The sequence below is a fragment of the Dysidea avara genome, chromosome 5 (genome assembly GCF_963678975.1).
Source record: "Dysidea avara chromosome 5, odDysAvar1.4, whole genome shotgun sequence".
NCBI lineage: Eukaryota > Metazoa > Porifera > Demospongiae > Dictyoceratida > Dysideidae > Dysidea > Dysidea avara.
Window position 1 is genome coordinate 29607255 of NC_089276.1, and position 19439 is coordinate 29626693.

At 37.2% G+C, this 19439-nt stretch overlaps 2 protein-coding genes across 4 annotated transcripts in view; one reads left to right on the top strand and one right to left on the bottom strand.

Annotated features, from left to right (window-relative positions):
• LOC136255852 (uncharacterized) overlaps positions 1-14498 on the bottom strand; it is a 55839-nt gene extending 41341 nt beyond the window's left edge. Inside the window, exons 1-4 of one of the 2 annotated variants that reach the window (XM_066048741.1) lie at positions 13529-14498; positions 4234-4274; positions 1808-1852; positions 24-140 (exon numbers count right to left, since the gene is read on the bottom strand). In XM_066048741.1, coding sequence (XP_065904813.1) covers positions 24-140; positions 1808-1852; positions 4234-4274; positions 13529-14488 — 1163 coding nt within the window. In that variant the 5' untranslated portion in view covers positions 14489-14498. Of the gene's footprint in view, positions 1-23; positions 141-902; positions 1065-1117; positions 1262-1807; positions 1853-4233; positions 4275-13528 lie in introns of those variants that run through there. The other variant, XM_066048742.1, reaches the window with a different exon arrangement.
• Positions 14499-14775: 277 nt separating this feature from the next.
• LOC136256237 (G-protein coupled receptor 157-like) lies at positions 14776-19117 on the top strand. Of its 2 annotated transcripts, none has more exons than XM_066049169.1 (3): positions 14776-15633; positions 17738-17941; positions 18737-19117. In XM_066049169.1, exons 1-3 carry the CDS (start codon positions 14845-14847, stop codon positions 19007-19009), a joined length of 1266 nt encoding a protein of 421 aa, XP_065905241.1. In that variant the 5' UTR covers positions 14776-14844; the 3' UTR covers positions 19010-19117. The 2 variants fall into 2 exon arrangements, with proteins under 2 accessions (XP_065905241.1, XP_065905242.1); XM_066049170.1 differs by having other exon boundaries at positions 18847-19117.
• Positions 19118-19439: the final 322 nt, after the last annotated feature.

The window sequence follows — 19439 nt, forward strand, 5'->3', positions numbered from 1 at the left end:
AGTTATGAACATTAGAAAATCACCTCAGACAAAGTTCATATTCTTCATTTCTGTCATCAAATTCTCTTATTGCAAAAACTCCATCTTGTAAACCTTCAAGTATACCTTCTGTTTCTTTATCAGGAAATATGCCAAGAAACCTATACGCACATATCTATTAAAACACTATAAGTAGACTGGAGTGCATATACATAATATTCATACGGGCACAATGTGGAGTCTGTGATATTTATAAACCCGGAGGACCGGGTTGTAGCGCACAAGCGAAGCGAGGGAACTACTAAGAGCCTGAGGGTTTATAAATTTCATAGACTCCACATTGTGCCCGTATAACTGCTTTAGACTCTATTTCACATTACACTCAGATTACTTACCTCATCCATTGCTGTTTCTGCTGTAAGCTCAGCAAAAGCAGCTGGTTTTGTTGCAATAATACTAGCGCCATGGCAACTATGCATCCTCACGTGACAAAATAATCGCGCTCGTTAAATCACTGCACGTGAACAATGCATAGTGATTGTATAAACCTAGATTTTGTGTTATATTGTGCCTGAAGGTGTGGAGTATATTAGAAAACAATGTGGAGAATATGAGATTTATTACCCACCCAGAACAGTCTAAATAGAGTCTAAGTATGTAGGATATTCTACGCTCCACAAATGTAACTGAGGAGTAATGAAAGAAGTATTTAGAATTAATTATTTGTGTAGCTGTGACTTGAGTCCAACAACAGTCTACCATGCAAACTACAGTAAAGTAGATAACCATAGTGCACCAGAAAGCTTATGTACATAAAATTATGCCATAGGCATTAGACATGAGAACAAAACACACTTTTAACCATTTTATTAGAGTATCTACGTATGTGGATTTTACATGTTTGGATTTTGCATTACACCTACTTGATTATTAATCTGATTTCCATTCCATTAAAAAAGGTGTGTACCGTAGTCAAATCTGCAACTAGTTTACATACGTACGTACATGTTGGCATGACAACAACTTGCTCTCTTGTAATATTTTTGAAAGTTTTGCATTAGTACGTCTTACGCTCTTTATCTAATCTAATAGAAAATTAGTTTGTAAATGCACTGTTATAATTTTATGGTCTTACTACCCTTCAGATTTGAAAATGCACAATTGACCAAAGCATTTTGAAGGTATTTTCTAAAAGTGTACAAAAGATTAAGAATAAAATACAAACAAAATAAGATGAACTTTGATAACACTTATCTCTTTGAAAATCCTTTCTACTGTAATTTGTATAACAGTAGGAAGGTCCGCATCTCAAGCACCTCAAGAGAGTTTCCACAGCAAAACATACAGGTAACGTTTGTGCACTACCAAGTTATGGATGTGTGGAAAAAATAGCATTCTGTTATCTCCTGTATACAGTGTAATACACACTTGCCTATCGAGTGTACACACACAGCTGTATGACAAACTATCATGTATTTAACTTTTGTATATTCCCACCTATTATATTTTAATGATATTATGCCATTGTGCAATTAGAACAAGAGCAATAATATATGTGTAACGGAGCTACGTACAGTGCACAGTGAAACCTAGTAATTGTTTTGAATTATCAAGGTATCAGTAAAAGTGACATTAAAGTAGGACACAATCAGGATTATCAAGGCATCATGTTATAGGGCTAACGAGTGTCATACTGTGTCAATGTATGAACATATAAGCAATGGTTGGATTAGACAGACAGCAATAAGTTGTACAACTTTTGGTGTGCGATAATAAAAGACCACTTGACAACCTTCACAATTGTCTTCCACTTATAAACAAAACTCACCATGGAGAGCTTTGAGGCGAAAGGTAATCTTCTGCTCTCAGCATCCTAAACATTATTAAAAAGCAAAACAGTAGTATCTATGACATAGTTAAATGATTGTGTGCATGCATTGAGAAGATATGCACTAAGGAGTTTTATAACATAGAACAAAAAATGAATGTTTATAAACAAACAATATGTGGCTAAATTCTCTATAGGGTGACTTGTTTGCTGAATACTCTGCAGAGTGACTTGTGTAGTTGAACTTTCTACATGACGACTTGATTGTAGCTGAACACTATCTAGGAACCTATAATATAGTTGAATATTCTAATAGGGTGATTGCACTATTAGAGAATATCGATCGAGCACTTGTTACACCTACACAGTTGACTTTCATAGTATAACTCAATGGTTGTTAATCTGATTCCTTATTAACTACTGAAAGACCTTTCTGAAATTATTAATCTAGTTCATTACATCAACTGGTTTGCCGGCTCGGCATGGCAAGTGATATCGCACATTTGTTGTATAATAGTTAGACACCAAGACCAAGGGAACTAAGCGATTTAGTAACCCTGATGGCCCCAAGGCTGTTGTATCCCAAACACAGCGAGGGTGCTACCAAGGGCCAGAGGGATTACTAAATCGCTTAGTTCCCGTTGGTCGCGGTGTCTAACTTAAGTTTAAAGTACATACCTTTATAGCTAGAGCATGAGTGTGGGATGAAAGAGCCGCAATGCAGAACAACGGAATGGTTTCTTCCTGAAGTCCTTACAGTGCCCACAAAAATAATTATTCGACCAAAGTAATGGCTAGAGCTACAGTACATACGCCGGTTTAGTCTACTATTTGTCCAGAAGTATTCGTGGAACATGGAGAAGAAGAGTATTACAGTATTATCAAGTACTGCAGTGTGCATTTCATTTTATAATTATTTATCATATACAAAATTGCTTGAAGGCGGGTTACTAAATGAACATGTGTAGGTGACTACGAGAGCATGTCAGGTGACTAAGTGAACATGTCAGGTGACTAAGTGAACATGTCAGGTGACTAAGTGATTTAGTAAACCTGTAAATGAGCCATATCATAGTCTAAGCATGGTTAGCATTTTAGCATAACTCAAAATGATTAGTGCAATTTCTCTCAAGGTTTGCACTACAATGGTTACGCCATGTACAGACCAACTGTCAAGTTATTCTTTCAAGAGGTTTACCCTGTGGGCATGACAAAAAATCGCTGGGATTTAACTCACATATTGCCTGGACAATATCAAGATATTGCCCAGGCAATATCATGGGAAAGCGGTTTGCCGATGACTTTGATTCCCAGCCAGTTCAAAGAAGCGATACACTTTGACTCGTTATATTGAACGACATAGAGCTTTATATTGTGGGATTCATTTTTGTAGTGGTAGCTAAGCTGAGTATATTTGCTAAGATAGACTAGTTGGTTGTTAGTAAAGGATAATGAAGGCACAAAATAATTGTTTGGGCAATCGTGGATGCATATTTCTACCCACCGTGTATCAGCCTTTGAACAGACCACAGAATGGCAAAACTACTACTGCTACACTGAAATAGGTTAGTAACATACAGTCCTAAGTACTTAACTCAATATAATAACTTACTGTCCCAATAAGGAAGTTAGTTGGCTTAACTTAGTACTAAAATGATAACAATATAAACTCCATCTCACAATTGTAAGTTTTATAACATTGTGTGTTGAAGCATAGTAACGTATTAATGACGTTTTAATGTAGGGATAATGTTCTGATGGCATGCTATTAAAACCACAATCGATTGTCAGATGCTAGTGTATAAAACAAACGGGATGAGTTCTCGTCAGTTCTTTCACCTATTAGGTGAGTACACCCCAAGTGATATATAACACTTATACCATGGCTGCTTGGTATTTGCTGAAATATATACCCGCAACCCACAGGCTGTGCTGTTGGGCTTTGGGTCTATATATCAGCAAATCCCTCACAGCCGTGGTATAACTATTGAATGTACCTGGAGGTGGCCACTATAATGAGGTGGCCACTATAATGAGGTGGCCACTATAATGAGGTGGCTGCATGTACATATATAACTTATAAACTGTAACTGGACCTGCACATTAATTGTTTACAAATTCCACACATGTTTTATTTATTTAAATATTAGACCATAGGAAGTGATACAGGTATGTACATATACTGCTTTAAAATACACACAAGAGATGTTTGCCTTACAAGAAATGATATATAAAAAGTAAAGTACTCATGGAAGTTGAGATGATCAGTTTAAGGCATGTAAAGGAATTATATTTACGTAGGATAATGGAACCTTGTTCTTAACCCAAACTTTCTTATCCTACCAAAACAGCCCAAAATTTAGTGTGAACCCATACAACACATTTCCTCTAACATACAGGATACATGATGTTTATACAGTACGTACTGTGTTGATGACTGCTCTTCTACCACTTGTACTTCTGCCATCTATAAGAAACAGAGTAGTCTTGGCACAGTTAACTACTACACAGGATATACACATAATCAGTTTCCAATTTTGGCAAACCAAAAGTATTTTTGGTTAATCACATCTTGATCCTTTTATGCTTTGTGAGATATTGATATCCATTTTGTGTATATAGTCAATACCCTTTAGTCCCTAATAATATACTTCAACATGTGGTAATACAAATAAATATTAATTTGTTGTAGTACACTTACACTAATTATTATCATAATTGTTAGGGACCTGTGGGGAGGCTAAAGCCTGTAAAATAGTATTTACTGTAGAAACGTGATAGTAAAACTATAAATGGTAGTTTATATATCCATATCTCAAATATACAAATGTATCAGCTAAATGCTATACCCATATAATAACAATGAAGATAAACAGAATTATTAAGATAACAACCAGTCTTCAATAATGTCCAACATAGATGCATACAGTATTTCTATGACATTCCATCATCCAGTTAGAAATAATTACAACATACACCTGTCAGGCCCGTACGCAGGAATTTCAAAAGGGGGGTTCTAAATTGAAGCGGTGGGTGATCCCAGATGCGAGGGTCTGGGGGCTGTACTGAGAAAGGTTTAATATTCAATGTCCTGAGAATAGTCTCAAATTGCTTAAATGCAGAAATGCATTCACTGATTAGCTAGCTAAATAAACTTCTCACACATCACTGTGTTGACACAAATTCCTCTCAACATGGGAACATCGCACACTGATGCAAAAAAAAGATTAAAATATGGTTGTATAGTGCATGTACACTCCATCGTTTCTAAGACTTAGGGTCATTCATTTGACACTACAATAAAATATGTATTTGTGCATATGTGGTACACTCTAAACGTGTTGTACATAGCATGTACTCCTGTGGTGTATGTGATGTGTACGAGATGAGAGTTCACATTTGGCAAATGTGAACTATCATCTCCAAGAGTGCATGCTATGTACAACACATTTAGAGCATACCACATATGCACAAATACACATTTTATTGTAGTGTGAGCTAAAAGCTAACCCTTACATTTCACCATTGTCCAAACATGGATGATAAACAACCATGATAAGGTTAATATGAAAACAACTGACAGACTCATACACTTGACACTTTAGAATTCATATCATTGAATGCAACAAGCCAGGCTTACCGTATAGTAAAAAAATTTGGCGGTAAAAAAGTGTGACGAAACTCCTCTGTTGAAAAAATTGGCAGAAAAAACTTTGGCAATGGAAATAATATTCGCCAAAGTTTTTACCGCCAAAGTTTTTACTGTAGCTATGGTACATAAGGATAACGACAAGGTGTCAACTCATCAGTAAAGTAGTGTAGTAAGTGTATAGGTAGATAACATTGTTTTTGTAGCAGTACTTTTGTAGCTACTGATCTAACGATGTCATGCTAGCAAAGCCATGCTTCGCTATCTCCTGCGATGTCGAGAGCAACCGTATTTACTTTTTCAGTAGCAGAGGTTATCATGCATATCCAAGTATTTGGCCAAATCCATCACGAGACGATGAACTAGCTGATGTCCGAACGGGAAGCCTCAGGGAAGCCGATTATAAATGCTATCCAAAGGAGTGCTTACAAGTGTGGAACACATTTCGAAGATCTCCAAAGTCAGATCGATCTTTATTGTGTGGTGGTACAAGCTGACCTTCATCTCAAGTTCTAGTTACTCACTGTGCTCATATAATCATCCAAAATAATTGGCAAAAAAAACTTTGGCGAATTGAACACTATTCGCCAAATTCGCCAAAGTTTTTTACACCCAAAGTTTTTTACTATACGGTACTTGTGTTATAGTTAACAGTCTATCAGTCGCAGTGTCCATCCTGTCTTGTCACGAAGGAGACACCAAGCCTCGTTGAAGGAGCCGTTAGTGTCGCGAAGAGTCTCTTTGCCAGCGAGTCAAAGCACTTATCGAGTCTTATCATTGACAAAGACTGATTTAATAATGTGTTCACAGCACCTTTATACACATTTAACATTACGTAATATTAAATAATGTTCATGATGCAATGTGACATAAATATAAGTGTCAATGACTTAATTAACATCATCATGACCACGACACTCCCCGGGGTAAGAGAATGCCATCATCACTGGTTGATTGTCCATCTGTAATGCAATTCTCTTATGAGCTTCAATACTTGCAGCTCTAAGTGGAGGTTTAGACAACTTCAAATCCTTTTCAATTTTATTTGTAAGTGAGTTTGCTTGAGTCAAATCAGAGGCAGCTTGTATCTCTAAGGGATATAAGTGATTAATGGCTCTGGAAAGTACTAGTTTATTAGGTAATTCAATTTTCACGGAACGTATCTGTCCATCTTTACTATGGATAAATTCTTTAATCAAAGCCAACTTCCACGTCCTGCGCGGCATATTCTCATCTTGTAATATCACAATTTCACCAACCTTTGGCTGCCTTGATATTTCCAAATGTGATCCTTTATGATGAAGTGGCAAAGTTGTTCTAAGCGACAACAAATAATCTCTCCTCCAAATTTCCCAGAAACGGTTCAACTGCTCCTGCCCCTTTTTCCAACGATCAATTAATTCTTGTGCAGAATCTTTCTTAGGTTTATATTCTGTCTCTTCATAGTCATCTGAACTAAACTGAAAAACTGTGTCAAGATTGCCACTTAAGAAATGTGCTGGTGTTAAGGTGAAGCCTGACGAAAATTCACTGCATACATAAGTAAGAGGACGTGTATTAATAATAGCCTCTACTTCTACCAGCATAGTCAACAGCTTATCCCAGTATAGTAACTTCCTGCCAATTCCCTTTCTTAATGATTGCTTTACAAGTCCCACAAGTCTTTCGTAGAAACCTCCCTGCAAGGGGGCCATTGCAGTTGTAAACCTCCACACAATGCCTGTACTTGAAAAGAAATTCATAACATCATCACTTTTAATCAAGTTACACCATTGCTGATCTAACACAGTTTTAACCAACTTGAATTGTGGAGCGTTATCAGATATTATCACTTCTGGTTTACCCCTCCTGGCAATGTATCTCCGAAGACAGTCCAAAAATTGTTCAGCAGACAGACCCTTAACTAATTCAAGATGTATAGCCCGAACAGCTAGGCAAGTAAAAAGACAGATCCACATTTTTTGAACCTCTCCATTCTCTTTAACTCTTATTGGTCCTAGATAATCCAGACCCACATACTGAAAGGGTACTGATTTTGAAACCCTCTCTTTTGGCCATGGAGGCATTCTGGGTAGGGCAAAGGGAGCTCCATTGTTACGTTTACAAATTACACATCTAGATAAAACAAATCTTACTTCAGCCCTTCCCTGAGGGATCCAAAACTCTTGGCGAATTTGGCTCAAGATATGAGACGTATCTGAATGGACAAGACGATTGTGCACTTCCTGTATAACAAGGTGAGTAAAATGTTCACGATGAGGCAACAACTTGGGATACTTTGCCTCCTCAGTCATATCTGCATGTAAATACCGCCCATAACACCTTAATACATTATGTTCATCAGTATTCAAGCCGAGCTGCATAACTAAACAATGTCTCCTCTTATTTTTGATAGCAACGAATACTTTGCCATATTGGCGGCGCTGGATGAAGGAAGTCCACAACAAGGATGACAACTTTACTTCCTGAGCTGAAATGAATCCACTATCTTTAACATTGTCGAGAACTGTTCTTAGCAACTTGTATTGTTTGAGAAACTTTTCCCTGTTGATCTTATTCCAAATTTTCCTTTTAATAAACCTCAGTATATACACTGATATATGAAGCAATTTTCTAAGTAATGAATAACGCTTCTCATCTATTCCCAACAACGAATCCTGTTGACTTGTTTCTCCTGTAACAATAGTGGTTTCCAACACATGTTGAATTCTTGTCTCTCGGTTTATTTCATCCAGAACATCAGGTGTGATATCAGGCAAATTCCACAGTGGCCATAAGGAATCCTCATTCTTAAGCCAGGTAGGACCGTGCCACCAAAGATCTGATTGACCAATCTCTGAAACAGATGAACCTCGTGTAGCAACATCCGCAGGATTCTGGGCTGATTCAATATAACGAAAAGTAGTGTCTCTCTCATTAAGTATTTCCTTCACACAATTTTCAATGAACAAAGACAATGGCTTCCTCGTTTTAAGTCAGTGTAAAACACACTGTGAATCAGAAAACAAAATCTTTTCACTTATTTCTAATCCCAATTCTTTCACAATAAATTTACCTACTCTAACTCCCATGAGAACGGCTAGTAATTCCAGACGGGGTATTGTAAGATGTTTAGATGTTTTCTTTTTACTCTGCCGAACAGGTACCAACCGTACCTTTGAAATTAAAAAATTAGTTGGAAAACTGGCATCTCTGATTCTCAAATACGTAACAGTAGCGTAGGCCTTAGTTGAAGCATCACAAAATATTAACAACTGCATACCACTCTTTGCATTCTTCACAAATCTAGGAATCTTAAGATCAGGTATTTCTATCAACAATTGCAACACTTGACTCCATTCTAACATGAGATCCGGGCTTATCGGCTCATCCCATGACTGATTAGCAACCCACAGTTTCTGTAAAAACAACTTGCCATGAATCGTTATTGGTGAAAGAAATCCTAGTGGGTCAAATATCCTAGCAACACTGTGAAGAACGTCACGTTTAGTTGTAATAATGCTTGCTGGAACTTTATTAAATCCTGGAACACTAAGCGTGTCTCCCACTGGATCCCAGAACAAACCAAGAACTTTAGTAATACCACTTGTAATAGACCTCTCTCCATTTGGAAGACATTCTAAAAACTCTGAACAGTTCGAATTCCATTCACGTAAATTCATGGCAGCTTTCTTAAATATATGTTTGGCTTCTTCATAAATTCCGTGAGTATCGTCAACACTATCCACTCCTATTAGAACATTATCTACATAAATGTTATGCAAAATATGTAAAGCAAGGGACGATCCTTCTTTTTTCAAATGAAACTTGATGGTTGCTGCCAATAAAAATGGGCTACATATCAACCCAAATGGCACTCTGCAAAAACGAAGTATACACAAATTGTTCTCCACTGCTAACTTATTTGGATCCTTAAGCCAAAAAAAACGAGTCACATCCCTATCTACCTCCTGGATTGCTACTTGGAGAAAAGCTTTCTCGATGTCTGCCAAAATAACAACAGAATAAGTTCGAAATCTCAGGAGGAGCCCAACTATGTCTGGCAAAATCACTGGTCCCCTATGTAAACACTCATTCAAACTGTTAGTACCCAACTTTTCCTTAGAGAAAGCGTCATAAACAATACGTACCTTTGTAGTAGACTTCGATGGAGTTAACACTGGATGATGAGGTAAATAATATGTATTTGTGAGTATTGTATTTGTATCTTGTACCACTTCAATAATTCCTTGTGCTAACTGCTGTTGAATCACATTATTATAGGATTGTAGTAATGAAACATCACCCTCTAGTCGACGAACTAGTGACTTCATCCTTTTCATAGCAACTTTACTGTTATCAAGTAACTCAGATTTATCTCTCTTCCAGGGAAAGGTGACTTGGTACCTCTCATCCACAAATTTCACAGTTTCACAAAACTTTTCAAGGGCTTCATCATCACCTTCTCCGTCAATAGGGTCAGCAATTCCCACCAATTCTAAACTCCAAAACGTTTCTAAATCTGGATTTTTTACTGAAGAAACATTAATACTACAATGTAAACTCTGATAATCTTCCACATGATGTAACCTTGTAGCAGCCAAAAGTGTACCAAGATTTCCATCCTGATGAACAGAAGCAATCTCTGGATACTTTCCAGTGATAATATATCCAAGTCCAGATGGGATCATAAACATTCCAGATGGAAGTACTATTTTGTCACCCCCAACAATATCCCAAAAATAATCTGAGCCAATTAACAGATCAATATGTGTTGTCTCCAATGCACAAGGTATGAAATCTGCTAACTTCTCCTTAGGCAACATATCTAAAAATTCAATATCCTTTTGTAACAACGGGGTCCGCTGAATGTTCCCTGTAATCTGTGGAGAACATTAGCAAACATTGAAAGGTTTGTGTCATCCTTCAATTTGACCTTAAATTAGACAACATATGTACTTAGGTCAGTAGCCTTACTAGCTCCAAATGTGGAAACAGATAACAATTCCTGGTGCTCTGACCTCAAGTTCAGTTGTTTAGCTAAGTTATTAGTCATAAAAGTACGCTGGCTGGCACTATCCAGCAAAACACGAGCAGTAGCAGAAGCCATTCCATCAGGAGGCTGTACAAGAACAGTTGCTGTCTGTAACAGTACTCTCTCACCTGAGGCCAATAATGAGGGAGTAGTAGTAGTCAAAGAGTTTGACACTGCAAGCTGGTCAATGTTAGAAGGTTTAACACTCTCCTCTTTGATATTCACAGGTAGCTCTGGAACTATTACATTCACATCAGATGTTCCAAACTTCTGAGGACATATACATCTATTATGGGAATTACCCTTACCACAATAATAACATGATTTAAGCAGTGAACTAGGACAATCCTTACACATATGGCCCACTTTTAAACATATAAAACAACGTTTCTGCTGAGCCAATCTCTGTTTTCTCTCAGACAAAGAACCATATCTATCACACTTATCATTGAAGTGGCCACCTTTGCAAAAAATACATGGCAAAGTAGGCTCAGCAAAACTCCGCCTTCTCTGTAAATTAGCAGTCAGCACATCTGACCTGTGAGAAACATCTGAGGAAGCACCAAATGACTTATGACTACCTGTAACATGTTTTGACACAAACTGCTGCCCTTTAACATAAAGGTTAGTATTATACACATATCTCTGTACATTTTCTTGTATTGTCACATACTGACAAATGGCTTCTCTCAAAGACTTCATGTTCCAAGGAACAGCAGGTTGTTTATAATCTTCAAGCCTAGTTATAACCTCTGTAGGAAACTTGGAAATTATCTGCTGAACCAAGGTTCGTTGATCATTGATTATTTCACCTTGTGCCTCTAATTGTCTCAGCAATCTCTCAATTGTTTCAGATACCTTCTGAACTTCAAAAAACTTGTGGTTAACTACCCTTGGGATATTTTGCAACTTGGCATACAAGGAATCTATAATGGTTTCTTTTCTTCCAAATCTATTTTGTAAAAGCTTTATAGCCATGCTATAGTTTTCACTTATTAATGGTATGCCTGCTATTGAAGACAAAGCAGATCCCCTCAAAACACTTTTCAAATAAGAAAACTTGGAAACAGATGGTATGTTTTGTTCATGGATTGTAGCTTTAAAGATATCCCAGAATTCAGGCCAATGCTCTATATCGCCATCAAAGAATGGCAAATGTAACTTAGAAAGATTGACCTTTAAGCTTGTATTTTCTGTTACAACATTTTCATGTTTCGTGCCTGAATGCTTGTTCAAAGTGGAAGACAGCCTATCATCAACATCACCAGTTAACTTAGTTTGATGAACTCTTTCTTGTTTTCTTGAAATTACCTTCAGCCTAGTCTGAAGAAAAACGACAGTTTCGCCAGCATCCAACAATAACTCAACATATCCTTCGTGTCCGTCAGCCAACTCGTGGAGTTTTTTCTCTTCTTTAGTTTTTTCCTCACCCTTTAAGTCCTTTAGTACCTCTGACCAGTCACGGTTACAGCGCTCTAAAAGAGAAGAACTGTTAGATATACGAGCAATTGTTTCCTCTACGCGTAGCTTATCATCTTCTAAGGTCTTCTCCTCCACTTCGGTGGATAAAAGGGTGGCAGCCTCCTCCAAGTATCTTTTCAGTCGAGTCCTGGCAGGGCCTATTAACTGTCGTATAGGACCAGACATCGCATCCCTGAGACCAGAACCCCGCTCACTGCGCCAACAATGTCACGAAGGAGACGCCAAGCCTCGTTGAAGGAGCCGTTAGTGTCGCGAAGAGTCTCTTTGCCAGCGAGTCAAAGCACTTATCGAGTCTTATCATTGACAAAGACTGATTTAATAATGTGTTTACAGCACCTTTATACACATTTAACATTACGTAATATTAAATAATGTTCATGATGCAATATGACATAAAAATAAGTGTCAATGACTTAATTAACATCATCATGACCACGACAAGTCTGGTGTTTATCGTTACTATTCTGGGCTCTTATTAGAAAATACTTAACAAATTATGATTGGAATTAATCGAAATATGGACTATATATAGTAGCTCTCAGTACAAAGTGGTCATGGATAGCCTTAAGAAGCGCTATGGTTAATACTTCAGGAAGCCACACATGGCTCATCTGGAAGAAGCTATGGAACTTAAGGCGTGTAATGAATGCTAGAACACAGATTACAGTTGAAAAGATTGTTTTACAATTGAAAAGATTGTATTACAGTGAAAATTAAACTTCCAGTTTAAAATAGGGGGTTCGACCAAACCCCCCCTGGGTACAGGCCTTCCTGTACATATATAACCAGTGAATTGAAACATGCTTGGGTAGAGCTGGGAAATATTTCAATATAATGACAATATTGTGATATTGAACTACACAATATATCGTACACAATATAATCGCCAATATCGTCTATATTGCCTAATTACATCTGGCTAGTGGTTGTGTTTCTTGCACTTGCTATATACCTACAAGGAAAGGCAATTCAATTATGGGAAAATTCCAGCTGTTGTCTGGCACCATTTCACATTCTATGATATAATATGATGCAGTAAGTGTTATGTAATGTTACTAGTTACACTGCTTGACAAATTTAATTATTCTCAATATTTAATCATATCGTGAATATAAGCTTGCCAATATATCGAATAGCATTATTTTCAGTATCGCCCAGGACTATGCTTGGGGTTCACCTACTACTGACAATTTGTATCCGAGTTTTAAATTACCTAATGAAAACTGCACAGACTATGTTTAGTTGAACACGTAGTTGTGACTGAATTTCCACCGTTATAGTTGCATCTGAAACAATTAGGATTTTTGAAACTAGCATGGTGCTGTTAATAGCAGAAAACACTTTTCAAATATTTCTAAAATTTGTCTTGTAATTCAAGGTATCTATGGTTTATTCTACCCTAAATAGTTAGGAATTTAACTTAATAATGCTGTATTTCAGAACTAAATATTTAATGTGTTAAATGCACCCATATGATTTTCCAAAATTCAGTCACAGCTACTAAGTACAGTTACGTAGCTATCAATATGGCAAGTATAACAAACCCTCACATATGGTAGGGTACATAGTTACATACCTTGCTTGTACTCAGTGACTTAAGCCGCAAACATATCTCCACTGTCGTCGGACGCTTAGAACGATAGTTGCTTAAACAGAAAATTGCTAATGTTTTAAGGGCTCCCATTTCTCCAGTCATCATATCCAGGTATATTTGCCGACGTTCAACTTCACTGTATGCTTTGATTGTCTCAGTGTCGGGATCTGTTTCAATTAATTTTGTTGGAGTTGGCCACTTGTGAGTAGCTAAGAACAGCACAATTCCTCCAAATGAGAAAACATCTAATGAAGCATCATAAACAGCATTTTCTTCGATTGCCTCCGGAGGCATGAAATCAACTGTCCCTGGTACTTTAGAAAGTTTCTTTTGTGTCTTCTTACTATCAGCTTTTACTGCTTTGGCAACACCCAAATCTGCAATTTTTGCAACTATATATTCATTGACCATTTTTGATCCCTTCAAGAGAATATTGTTCGGAGACAAATCACGATGCACCACAGCAGGTTCTTGTGCATGAAGATAGCTCAGTCCACGAGCTACATCAAGTAGGATGGAAACTTTCACTGTGAATTTGACGTCTTCTGGAGACTTTCTCTCAACATAAGCAGTCAAGCTCTCGTCCAACATTTCCATAACCATTACAGGGACTTTATTCAGTTTAGTTTTTGGTGGATTGCAAATGCCCAAAAATTTGACAACATTGGGATGATTAAGTGAACTGCAGTGCTCACATTCACTAATAAAACCATCTACAACGCTCTGTTTATCTTGAGTACTAACATCATCATCAATAAGAATCCCGTGAATTCTCTTAGCAGCGAAGATCGCTCCTCCGTATTTCACTTTGTAGACTTTTCCGTACGCGCCACGTCCTAATTCACTCTCTTCCAAGTGTTCAACTCCTTGAAGGGTCACCAACTCTGTTTTGCTTTGTGCCATGTCACTAACAAGGTCAAGTTCCGTGGGTTTCTTGAGCATCCCCCGCGCCCGCGCCCGCGCCCGCGACCCCGGTGGTTGATAGTTATCATAAAGCGCCCTCTAAAAGCGCCCTCAAAAATAATAATAAATAAATAAAGCGCCCTCTTGCGTTGCGGCTAGACACGTGAGATGTCGGTATGAGCCAAGTCACACAGCACAAGCACAAACACCCTACGACTTTCGCATACACGAGTTCACTCGCGAATATATAGGCGACACATCATAATCATGCCACAGAAATCGTTGGCCACTTCCGCGCATGTGCCAATCAAATCTGTGGGAGGAGATATTATCGTGCATCGCTTCGCTTACTGGTGACCTCTGCGAATTTAGACGGAAAAGATAATTCTGTTAGAATGTTCGCACAAGACAGTCAGTGTGCATCATTTTATACCCAAGTTGGATCAAGTGCAGTAGACGTAAGTCTGGTTACAGTGCAGGGCGTGGTCTCTTTTCTTTCCACTATTGCAAGTGTATTGATTATTTTAAGTTACGTGGCATTTCAGCAGCTCCGAACCACATCCAGATTCCTGATAGTCCACTTAGCTGTAGCAAACTTCATGGTGACAATGCCTAACTTTATGTCAGTATTTATGAATTTCAGAGAGAGATTTAAACTTCCTGTCGAGCACCTGAATATTACGAACACTTCTCACATTATTAATTTCACTAGCCTAAGTTTGGCATGTAGTGAGAATGGTCTGTTGAACCATACATCACATGTGTACTGTCAAGTATGTGTGTTCCAAGCATTTGTTAACATATTTGGTGTGATCAGCTCAATATTTTGGACTGTTTGTGTGTGCATCCACTTCTTCATCCTTGTGATGTACAGAAATCCTAAGAGAGCATCACGTATAGCTTATGTGTATTATGTGATTGCATGGCTTGTACCATTGGGAATCTCATTGTGGCTACTGTTTCACAACTGGTTGGGATTTGAACCTACTTATTCAACAGTGAATTGTGCAATAAGAACACAGTGTGTGCCACACCATCATCCTTATCACTACAATACTGGAGTAGATGAGAAAAACTGGAATCGAACTATCGGTGCATTGTTTGGATTAAAGATTTGGCAAGCATTAGCTCTACTGATAATTCCTTTTTTGTACATCGCTATCAAGCTTAAGAACAAAAAACGGGTAAGTGTATAAAGTTTTAGCTCTATATGTGTTACAGTCAGATATACGTAGACTTTGAACTATTTCTGAAGCATGTGACAGTCTTGCTACTGTTCCTAGTTGTAGAATGTGATGGGAAACATTACTCCACTTGTTCACTCTGAAATGTTAATATAATATTATTATTATTATTATTATTATTAGCACTTTACAGTGACCAGCACTGAAGGTCTGACAGCAACATGTACTGCAGCCTTATAGGATTACCTAACCTACAAGGACTTAGACCTAGTGACTTGACTTTACTGACTGAATAAGGTGTTAATATGTAGTGAAGGTCACCATAGCTACTAATTTCTTCCACTACATAACTATTTGATTAGCTAGTTGTGTTCACTATTGGCAGCAATTGATTCGTTTTGTTTTTATCATGTTTGCTGAAGGTTTTGAAGTAAGAACTTGAACAAAAAACACATCACAAAGAAATTTGCTACAAAAAAGCTGGCTCCATTGCAAAAAAACATTTCATGAACTACTTTGCAGAGTTAATTCACAATGCTTCTGTTTCATTGAAACACTATTGTTACAGTAGTAGGAGTTAATGGGTGCAAAGTTGTCTGAGTGTCATAGAGCTTTTCATTTCAATTATCCACCATTCAATTTGCTATAGAACAAGAAAGTGATTTTCAACCTTGTACTTAAATTTTGTCTGACTTTCTTTTCTCTCTTATAGCTCATATAAATCACCATTCACTGTTCTTTCCAAATCTAGTCCAGAATCCGAGGTATCTGTCATGTGTCACGGGTTATTACGCCATTTATGACATGGCCCAATGCAAAATAATATTATGGGGGAATTTGCTACGCCTGGTTGGATTAGGTGATTTTGATGCACCAAGATTTCCATGAATTAAGCTTCTTCTAGCATCATTGTGCTCACAGTGAGTTGCTCCTCGCATATCACACCCAGAAAGTTATCAAATGGTAGGTGGTACACAATAACTAATTTCATTTTAGTAGTTTGTAATAAGAAATATATTGGATATGCCTGTATCAGTTGGCATTTTTACCTCGAACAAAGTATAGCGAATGTCTGCAAACTTCTAATTATATAATATCCCATTCCCATAACATGGATAATGACAATGATATCATCTGAGTATACGGGATATAGCCATTTTATATCCCAGTGTGTGGGCCAGTGTGGCAGTTTATGGATATTAGTATAAGTTCCTGTTGGAGTTCCTATTACTGTGCACAATTTAAGTTTTGCAAAATAGCAGTGTCCAGGTATGATTCACCTTTGTCTGAGGTTGTTGGAGTGGCATTGCATTGCATGGCATGCTATGGCTAAAAAAACTGGCCACTGGAGAGGACTACTCTTAGAACAATAAAGCCAAAAGACTTAGCAGTCAAACTGTGTTATTACATACAAATCAACTACAATAACTTATTGTACAGTATTAGAGCTGCTCTGTCTAGATTGGTAGCAAAACCTTGACACTCCCACACACTGGTATTTACTATAATTATATGATACAAAGAACTGTATTATTAGTTAGTCTTTCCTTGATGTTGCAGAGCCTGTTACGTAAACTATAATTTTGATATTAGGTATATTGTTCCATAATATGTAGGCAATCTGCTGGTTGTCAAATAATTATGCTAAGCTGTAATAGCAATTAGATCTTCTTTGTATTATAGGTTTGTTTGTTAAAAGTTATAGTGCAAGTGAAAATGTTTTGTGGTACATATAATTAGCTAGGTTTTGTAATCCACCATGCAACTAATGTCTACAGATATTAACCTCTTATATGTAGATCGCCTTCATACACGCCCTGTTACATGCGTGTATGTTTCAGTAGCCACTGCATACATGCTAGAAATTTTATCCAGAAAGCTTATACAGCCATTAGGGGTATCTTTGTTTTTCAAAAGCCATTTCTAAAATTGAGCATCTTTATGACAGCTTATGATACAGGGTGTAGTTACGTATATCCATAATTGCTTGAATTGCAAGTTCCATCATATTTTACAGCAGATATAGCCTCTTGTAATAAACTACTGAAATAACCTTAAATGTAGTTTGTACTGTTATCAATCTGTAATATACTTCTTGTTGCAGAAGGCCAAATATTCTTTATACTCTTCAAGTACGTTAATTGCTCCTATCAAGGATGTGGAAAGGAAGATCATGCTAGTTCCTTTCATCTTTATGCTCATGTGTTCAGCAAGTTTTGTTTGTGATATGTACTTTTTCATCAAGCATGGTGGATTGAAGGGCTCAGAGAGTAACAGTGTAGCCATAATACTTGTGCACCTCTTAATAGTAAGTCCCTATAGTTACATGTGTATAATATGTATGAATGGTAATACATTATGTGTCAATGCAAGTGAAATCATGAGCTGGCAAGGGAAGGGGGTCAGCCAGGCCAAGGTGGAGATGATTGGAAAGAAAAGTTTTGTAGCATATTATTAAATGTATTCACTTAATTTTATATTTAACTGTCATTTTTGCATTTGAGTGGTCTAAAAGAGCTGTATATGCATCAATGACAATGTTGATTTTAAAGATCTTATTGGGTAGAAAACCAACTCAAAATTCAAACACGATAAATTGTAACGACTGCACTATTAGAGTAATTAACTGCTCTATTAGAGTACCTTGATACTTTCCTGGTTAGCAACAGACATGCCTGTCTTTGGGGCGATACAAAACATGGTAATTGTGCACCTGTAACATTGGTAATGCATGGGTGTTTAACTGGATAACAAGTTCCTTTACAAGTTACAGGGATGTGTATTGGGCTTGTTTCTACTAATGAATGCTACATTTCTCAAGCAGCTGTGAAGGTTGTGGTCTAAATTAGTTAGACATCAAACACAGGGCCTGGCCCTGTAGTAGCAGTCTCGCTTCCAGCTCGTCCACCACAACACAGGGGTTTTCAGGTTACTAAATTCCATAGAACCCTGTGTTTTTCAAAGTCTAACTATTATGTATATCCTGCAAAAAATTGACATTTGAGTTGGGATTGTATGTTCCTATATAATTATATTACAAACTGACATATCATAGATAAAGTGTATAATAGTTACTACTTTATCTAATTTTTGTGTTATATAGAAAGTTGGAGACAATTCACAAGGGATAGTAAATTTTTGTTTGTTTTGCTTATTCACAAAAGAGATCAGAAATTCAGCAATATCTGCCTTACAACGTCTTTGTTTGTGCAGATACTATCCTCAAAATGTTCAGATTGTAGAGAGTGTTTCATGGCCATTAAGCGATTCTTGTACTCCCTCTACTGGCTCTACTCCAGGATATGGGACACTAAATTCACAAGAAGAAACATTACGAAGTGATAACCCATTATCACCACCATCACATAAAGTGTAATCATTGTGTGTGTACTAATTTGGTGCTCTTATATTAATGTTTTATTTTAATGTATCTGCCTGTTTACCCATATAATCTATTTTTTTATTATAATAACAGGTACAGTAATCTTATGATATTTCTTGCCAATACGTGTGTAAATTGTCAAAGTTGTTTGCCTTTAGTCAATGTGTCTTTAGTAGACTTGAATAACCTTCCAGCAGGCATCGCAGGGTCTACTTCCACCTTGTAATAAATATATCAAGCAGTATACGAAGTCCAAAATATGTTCTTTTCTGATATCTGACACATAGGCTATTAGCCTATAGTAACTGCATCAAATAAACAGCTCTTTTTCATTTGTTATTTCCAACATGCATGATAAGTGATTGGACTGTTTTGATGAAAAAAAAACTATACGTACAATACCACCAGTAGTAGTATATCAATG